General features: G+C 39.0%; 1 protein-coding gene across 1 annotated transcript in view; it reads left to right on the top strand.

Annotated features, from left to right (window-relative positions):
- Positions 1 to 9,012, top strand: part of Dgki (diacylglycerol kinase iota) — a 318,581-nt gene that overhangs the window by 128,057 nt on the left and 181,512 nt on the right. Inside the window, exons 18-19 of the mRNA XM_017795687.1 lie at positions 2,501 to 2,574; positions 4,188 to 4,299. Coding sequence (XP_017651176.1) covers positions 2,501 to 2,574; positions 4,188 to 4,299 — 186 coding nt within the window. The remainder of the gene's footprint in view (positions 1 to 2,500; positions 2,575 to 4,187; positions 4,300 to 9,012) is intronic.

The following is a 9,012-nucleotide window of genomic DNA, read 5'->3' as shown; positions in this document are numbered from 1 at the left end:
GAAAGAAAATACATGAGGGGATGGAACAATATATATATATATATATATATATATATGCATATAGAGAGGGGGGATATATCCCATTAAGCTATTGAGGGTTTAGAGAAAGATAGAGGAGAATGAAGATAAATGAAATCTGTAGCCAACAGAAAAGTGTACATGAACCATGAACCTTTTAAAGCAATTGAAACTAGGGATAGAGTACATGGCTAGTGACTTACCTTGGCATCCCTTTAGGGTGTTTCAGTTCCCATAAAATAGTGTTGTTTCTGGGTAGAGCATCATGGTGGAAGGGTTTGGTGGAGCATTACTGATCACTTCATGATGGCCAGGATAGAGGTTAAGAAGAAGAAGAAAAGCTAAATGGAGGAGGGAGAGGGAGAGAGACTGACTAATCAGGAGAAGATACACCCTTTAAGGCAAGCCCTGCATGAGTCACATTTTCCAGCAAGCCCTCAACTCGTTACATCTCATTCAGTGTGAACTCATCAGTAGATTAGCACTCCTCAACAGTGCTACCATCTTGGATCAAGCCTTCAACACATGAGCATTTTTGAGGGACACTTCACATCCAAACCACATCAGATGTGTGAGTAATAGACCATCTTATTTTGTCGCAAGGTAAAGTCAGTATTTTGGATTTAATATAGAGGTCATGTGGTTGTAAAATGTGTATATGGATACTAGACTAAGAAAACACAAAACAGTAAGAAACAGTTACAGATATCACGATTCAGTCTCATTTTTTTCTTCCCATTGTTGTTCGATTTGTCACTATATAAACATACAGACAGGAACAGATTCTGCATACAGATGTTTTCCATTGTGTGCATTTGAAGTAGGGAAGCCATTGAAAACTGCTGTTCTGAAGAACTTCACATTTTAATGCAATAATATTTGAATAACAGTGTTAGTGGCACCCTGTAAATTGTAAGGTATACGTCTTTATATAATTTGATGAGTTCCTATAGTCAATGATGTATTTCGCAGGAGGAAAGACTAGAAAATTTAAAAATGAATTCTATTGCAAGTACAGTAATATTCATTATAGTATTTTCTGTAACAAAGCAACACAGCTCCACAATGCTATTAATGTGTTGTGTCCAACTTTTTGGAAGTTTTTGTTGCTTACAGACTTGGACTTTGACGGATTTAAATTAAATTACTCTGTTTTCTTCATGGACTCATTTCAAGCCCTTAAATACTTTGGAAGACTTTATATTTGTTTAGTTGTTTAGAGTACTCTAAAAACATCTTTGCTCATTATCTAAAACTTGATTCCTATCTAAATCACATTTTGAAATATTTAGGACTGTCTGATTCCTGGAAATAGGCTTTAAGGATGCTTATGAAAATTAGGTTATACTAAGATTGGCTAGGGAAAGAATGTGGTGCGTAAAAACAACCTTGACTGCTTGCAGAATCAGTGCGCTTAGACTAAAACTCTGCCCCAAATCTGTAAAAGTGTGTAGGGAATTTTGGAATGCTTTGCTAGTCTTTCCAAAAGAGAAGAAACTGATGGAATTCTGGGATGAGGGTTTGAGGAAAGCAAACAGAAAAGCCAGCCTTGCATGTGACACTGAGAGGTCTGTGGCTCTGATTGGAATTCTCTCTTTTTCATCATGCTGGGGAGTGAGAAGGGGGAAGGGGGATATTCTGAGACTGACTGGAGGACTGTACTGTTGGGGAAAGCACTGGATGATCAGGAATGCTGCATGCAGAGCTACCAAGACCAAGCTTGCAAGGGGCCCTTGAGACCAGGGTCATGTCCAGACTCTAACAGACCAATCTCAGAAGTTCAATCTAATTCTGTAAGATATTAAATATGTAAGAACAAATCACTTAATACTGTGTTGCTTTATTGGCCTAGTATTAATATACACGTTCACATCTACATAGGAGCTTATAAACTAAAATGCTGGTTTTATCCCATGACAAAGGATCTGTTATAGGTAATACTGACTTACAATGGATTTCTTTAAAAACTTGCAGATAAGTGTTCAAAACATGTTTCCCAGTCTCAAAATAAAGATTATTTTAGGGAAAGAAAATAACTGGCTACATCCATGTCTTGTTTTGATCAGTTGATTGCAACAAAGTATTCTGCAGCCTTCACTTGAAGCTTTGCCTTTCAGGTGTCTTTAAGTTTTTAAACATTCACACTTAGTCTAAGTGTCTAATGGTAATTCATATGTCTAAGTATCTAATAATAATTCAAGGTAGTAAATGACAGTATTTTCTTTGAATATGAGAACAGAAGAAAAAGTGTTATGGTCAAATGAAAGATTTATTTTATAGTAAATCAGAATGAAACCCTTGAACTCTGGACTACTGGAACTATAATTGGCACATGTCAATCAGTTTCTGGCAGCCACTCAAGTCAAGTGAGGGACAAAGGGAAAACCAGGTTATAAACTGTTGTCAGCCCCGTTATCTTGGATGAGACTTTCAGACTTATGACTGGCTCAGAAACCTTACTTTTTCTGCTTGATGGTTGCAGTGTGATGGAACAGATCTCACCCCAAAGATCCAGGAGCTGAAGTTCCAGTGTATAGTATTTTTAAATATACCCAGGTAAGCTCTGTTCATATTATTTCTTTTGTTTGATATGAACTCTTTGACTTGGGGTATCAAATCATGTTATGACTTTCAGGCATAACCAATGAAAACCACTATTTTAATGCCCTATGAAGTTTCCCGTGTCTGCAATTTTATGTGCCTGCTTGGTGTTCCCTGCGGTAGGAGGTTCTGCCTGTGCTATAGAATGAACTGTACTCATCTGCTTTGAGACACTTAGGTGCTGCTCTTGATCTAACCATTTTCAGTTACTTCTCAGTTATTGCCCTGTTCCCACTCCACTGCCTCCAAGAATGGCAGATGTGAGCAGGCATCTGCTTTTTGAAATACTTACTTTGGCTATTTTTTAAATAAGCTTATTACTTCAGTGCATAAAATTTGATTATAGTTTTCCAAATCAAGACATTGGAAGGCAAGGGCCTATAAACCCTGGTTACTGGCCTACTAATCAACTCACACACAGATCTGCAAATACACTTTGACTGAATTTAATGAAAATGAGAGTTTGATGAAAATTTGTGTCGAGGTCTAGGAAAACAGATCATAGTCTCTAGGTTATTCTTGGCAGTGCTAAGTATGACCAGTCACAGCCCTGCTCCAGAGGCTCCTCAGTGTGGTTTTGGCAGAAGGCTTGGGAGGCTGCAGAACACTGACTGACAGTTCTTACTATTGTTTTTCTCTTTCCCATCCTCTTATTCCTGCCCTTATTCCTTTATGTAGTCTCCTTTCTCTGCTTTTATAATTTCACTTCTTTTCCTTTCCCTTTTCCCTCCCTCCCTTCTTCCTCCCTTCCCCCTCCCTCCCTCCCTCCCTCCCACCCTTCCTTCCTCTAGTGCTGGGAATAGAACTCAGGACCTTGTACATGCTAAAGAAGTCTTTTATCCTTCCTTCTTTCCCTCCCTCCCTCCCTCCTTCCCTCTCTCCCTCTCTCCTTCCTTCCTTCCATCCCTTTCCTCCATTTCTCCCTCCCTCTCTCCCTCCATCTCTCCCTCTCTCCCTCTCTCTCTATGTAACTGACAATCCCATCACAGTCTCCCAAGTCGTGTACTATAGTCATGTACCACCATATTTAGCAAATTTCATTTCATACATTTAAGAAGTCATTTACATTCCTTTCTTTCCCTGTGGGCACTTCTTCTCTATATACATTTATATTTAAATGCTTAAATATTGCCCACCTTATTTTTATATTAGCTTGAACATAATTATGTCTTCATTTAGCATAATTATTAAATTATTAAAGGCAATTCACAAGATATCATAGGAAACATATGTGTACCCTAAAGTAAGAAATAATGGCTGAGAGGAAAGATAGGAACCACAGGATATTTTGTTGTAAAATTATGGCCCATTTTCTCAAAGTTATACTTTGGAGACAATAAGTCTATTTTTTCATAGTGGAAGGAATATGTTAAGAAACATTGAGTCTCAGTAGAAATGATTTTAAGTTTATTTATAAACTGATATGTAGAAACAGAAACCCTGTGTATAATCATGGGCATGCTACATGAGGCTTTGATGCATGCATCCATTAACTATGAGTTAATTCCTAGTGATAGCCAGGAGAAGAATGTGATGTCTTTAATTCTGTCTCCTGACCTTCTTTGCAGATATTGTGCTGGCACAATGCCTTGGGGAAACCCTGGAGATCACCATGACTTTGAACCTCAGCGTCACGATGACGGTTATATTGAAGTTATTGGATTTACCATGGCCTCTTTGGTGAGTAACGTGACTTATTTTATTGAACAGGCTTTGTTAAAATAGTTATTTCTCCTAGTTTACCAACTTTATACCCAACAGAAATCTGTGGCACAAACATGAACAAAGTCATTATGTCTAAAAACCGACTCATATTTGTTTTGGATTTAAAAAAATAAATGGATTTCATTAGATTCTGTTTTACAATAAATTTTCATGTTTATGAGACCACTATAGCACAGAAATAGTACAGCATTAACACAGAACCCATGGTGTTCATGCTTTCTATGCTTCACCGAGGAACTGAATATTTAACTAAAAAAATCTAGTTATTTGCATTCAATTCCATCTTGCTCACTTATGCATGAGATAGATATATTGGTCATCACAAAATACTTGTAAATAGAAAGATAGCATTATGGTGACCTCGGAACTATTCAGTGGCTATAGTATGAAGATCACTTTGTATTTTAATATTTTCTATTAATACTAAAAAGTTAATTTATATTATAAGTGCATTTCAATTTTTGTATTTATAGCATAAGTGTATTTCGACCATTTTATTTTTTTAAGACAGGGTCTTACTGTGTAACCCTGGCTGGCCTGGAACTCACTATCTAGAGCAGACTGGCCTTGGAACTCATAGAGATCCACCTGCCTCTGCCTTCTGAGTGCTAGGATTAAAGGTGTGAACCACCATGTGTGGCTCAAACAACTTTTAACCACACACTCCCACTTATTCAATAAGGGGTGACCAGTTGAGAATTTAAAGAAATAATTACATTTATTTTATGTTGTGTTGTATAAATCAAGCTACACTCTTAGTTTGTACAACAAAGCAATATAAAACCTCTACTTATAGCTTCTGGATAGTGTCTGATTAGTGCTAAACCTCATGTAAAAAAGGGAAGGAGGTTGAACTTCTGTTTTAAATAAACAAGAACAGGTGTCTTATTTCTTTCCCTGTTGCTGTGATAACCATGACAGAAGGAACTTGGGGAGAAAGGGTTTACTTCAGCTCATAGTTTAAGGGTACAGTCCATTATGGCAGCACCTTGAAGCAGCTGATCACATCACATCCACAATCAGGAAGCAGAGATCAGTGAATGTACTCTGCTGCTCAGCTCCCTTTCTCCACTTATACAGTCCAGGATCCCATCCAGGGAATGGTGGTGCCCACAGTGGATGGATCATCCTTCCTCAGCTAATGCAATCCCCATAAACCCCCACAGCAATGCACGGAGGTTCATCTCCCAGGTCATTCTAGATTCTGCTAAGTTGACAGTTAGCAACAGCTATCACATAGATCACATTGCACCCACACTGTGGGTTACAATGGACTCTTCCTCTATTACCTCAGATTAATGCACTTTGACACAATAACCTATGTGATTATGGTAAGAATCTGTCATTTGAATTGGTGATGTTCCTGAAGTCAAGGCTACCATTTTTTTAAGCTTGAGGACTGTGGTGATTTGAATGAGAATGTCCCCCATAGGCTCCAAGTATTTGGATATTTTGTCCCCAGTTGGTGGTGCTGTTTTGGGAGGTCTTAGACGGTGTGGCTATCCTAGAGGAAGCATGTCGTAGGGGCAGGCTTAGAGAGTTCGTAAGCCTTACTGGATCTGCAATTGCTCTCTTGCTTCCTGTGCCTGCTTGAAGATGTAGCACCTAGCTTCTGCTCCTCCTCCAGCCACCTCTGCCACCATGCCTCCCTGCCATGTGGACTCTTGCCCCTTTGGAACCATAAGCTCAAATAAACTCTTCCGTCTATGAATTACTTTGGTCAGTGTTTCTATCACAGCAACAGAAAAGTAACTAATACAAGGACAGTTTTAGAGTTTGAAAAGAAAAGTGACAAGGCAGGCAAGCTAGAGAGAGAGAGAGAGAGAGAGAGAGAGAGAGAGTGCTTTTGAGGATTGAAGCTCAAGCAGCATTCTTTGTCATCAAGGCTCCCTATGCTAAAGGCGGGGAGCAGGTGGGGCTAACCTCAGGAAGAACACGTGCATGGAAAAATTATTGGAGGTGGCAAGGCTGTGCGCCGTATAATGAAAAAGCCCTCACAAATAGTCCTCATGTATTTTTTTCTCACTCCTTGATCCAGTGAACATTTACTGAGTGGTTTATCTTGTACTACAGCTCCCTCATCGTGTCTGTGAGGTAGAAGGCTGTCAGCAATTGCTGGAGCAATGATCCTTTTCATGGACTTGAGAGACCATGGGTTGCAGTCCATACCTCCTCATTGTGCTCAAGCTCAAAGTCTAGATCCTTACCTGGTCTATTACTTTTCTGTTGCTGATGGAATGATAACATTTCATGATCAAAGCAACTTAATGAAGAAAGAGTTTGTGTTGGCATATGTTCTGGAGGGATAGAGTCTATCATGGCAGAGAAGGAAGGTATGGGGGCAGGAGCAAGAAGCTGGCTGATCACATTTTCATCCACGTATAGGAAGCAGAGAGAAGGGACAGGAAGTAGGGAGAGGCTATAATCCCTCAAAGCCCCCCCCAACCCCTGTGATTTACTTCCTCTAGCAAGTTCCCACTTCCTAAAAGTTTCATAACTTCCGCAAACAGCACCACCAACTAGAGACCAAGTGGTCAAATACATGAGTCTGTGGCGGCTATTTCTGATTCAGACCATCACACCTGGCCAATAGGGTTCTTTCTGGTTCTCCAGTCAAACTTAAACCTAACTTTAAACATCCCTGGATTCTTTTGCATATCCAAACTGTTGCCCATGTTATCTTTCTTTACAATGCCCTTTAACCATTCATCTTCTGCTACTCAGTCTATGTCTTCAGCAGGCTATTAGTATACCCTTTTGTTTCTTTGGGCAGTTTGGTTTAGAATTGTTTAATTGCTGACTGAAGAAGAAAGATGAGGCAGATAAAAACTGAAAAATTAGCTGAGAGTTTAATGGTAGGACTCTTTACTCACAGTGCCCTTGGTTATTGTGAACTGATGATGCAATGGTAAAGAAACAGACACAACACTGTGTATTACAAAGGGACCAACCTTGTAGACGCCAACCTGTTAAGCAGGCAGAGAAAGAGCCCAGATGTAAAGACAGTCTCTATCTCAGTCACTGATTATCTCCAATGGCTTCCTCTAGAGGCAGAAGATAGGGAAGCCATAGATATAATACCAAATGTACCCGAATGATTGGAGAGAAAGGAGAGTAGCGAAAACAGGGGAGACTGGAAGCAGCAAATGGCCGCTCAGCCCCACAGTGTTCAGTCCAACATGTGTGCAGCATGGTGCCCCAAACCTAGAGCTGTCCAAATATAACGACCAAATGATGTGACCGCGAGAGGAATGGAATTTGGTATTCTCAAAAAAAAAAAAGAAATTTATAAAGACTTGCAAGTATGAGAAATCATAATCCTTGGTGGGAACTGTAAGAGGTTTTCTGTTGCATAAACATAGGTGAACAGTGAGGGTGGTGGTTCCTGATGAAAAGGGAAGGGCCAGGACATAGGATGCTCTTGAGAGTTGATCTGGGAGTTTTAATTTTATCCAGTGTCCCTGAGAACTTAGTTATTTTAATTTTAAAAATTGGGGTACATATGTGTGTTGTGTATGCATGTGTGCATGTGTGTTCACACTTACACTGGTGTGTGTGTGTGTGTGTGTGTGTGTGTGTGTGTGTAGGCCAGAGGTTGATTACTCTCCACTTTATTTATTGAAGTAGGGCCTTTCACTGAGCTCAGGCCTCACTGATTTGGTTAGTCATCTAGTCAGCTTGCTTCGAGGATCCCTTGTCTCTACACCTTGTGCACATGAACTATAGATAGGCCACCATATGTTCCCAGACATGTACATGTTCTGAAGATCTGACCTCTGGTCCTCATACCTGCATAATGAACACTTTATCCACTGAGTCATCTCCCTGTCCCTCAATTTTTTTTAATATTTTTAAAAGTGAGGCTTTCAAGTGAAAAGTTGACAAAATTATAGGATGAATCCCCAAGTATTGTCCCACTCTGTTTTTATAATTACCCACAAATACAAAATCTTACATCCTTCTCCCTTATTTTATTTTGAAGTAGATCACACATTATGTTATTTAACCCATAAATATTTATGAATGCCTTTTTTTTTTACAATACACTTTCTTTATTAAATGAAACCCACAATATTATCTAAAAACCAGTGGATCTAAATATCACTGATTATCTGCTCAGTGTTATAAATATGATTGGCTGATATGATTAAGTCTCTGTAGAGCCCATCCTAATTCTTATTGTTCCTCATGTATTTGTTGATCAAATCAGACTGTTGCTTGGTAAAATTTCTGGGTCTGAATTCTACTGACAGCATTCCTGAGGCTTCAGTTAACATGCTTTTCTTTCTCTTCCAATTGCCATGAGCTGATGGTTGGATATACCCACATTTTCTTGTAAACTGGCCTTGGTTAAGCATCCTATTCCTAATAGCCAAAGCCTGAACCTTTTTGAGTGCCAACACTCAAAAAAAGAAAACCCACATTAATTTCAGAGCATTTCAGATTTTCTGATTAGGGATGCTCAACTGGTGAAGCCTATGAAGTATTCCAAAATCAAAGAAACAAAGCAAAATAAGAGAAAGGGAAAAACTCTGAAATTTGAAAATTTCAAACATATTGGATAAAGAATGCTCAGTTTATAGTTGAATTTAAAAATATCCCCTATATTTCCCCAAAATCTATTTTGTGGTTTGTATTTTTCTCTAGAAAGGAAAAGGAATGGTTCAT

This window comes from Nannospalax galili, unplaced genomic scaffold (assembly GCF_000622305.1).
Source record: "Nannospalax galili isolate Female #2095 unplaced genomic scaffold, S.galili_v1.0 scaffold307, whole genome shotgun sequence".
Lineage (NCBI taxonomy): Eukaryota > Metazoa > Chordata > Mammalia > Rodentia > Spalacidae > Nannospalax > Nannospalax galili.
Note: the sequence above shows the minus strand (reverse complement) of the source record. Positions and strands in the feature narration are given on the sequence as shown.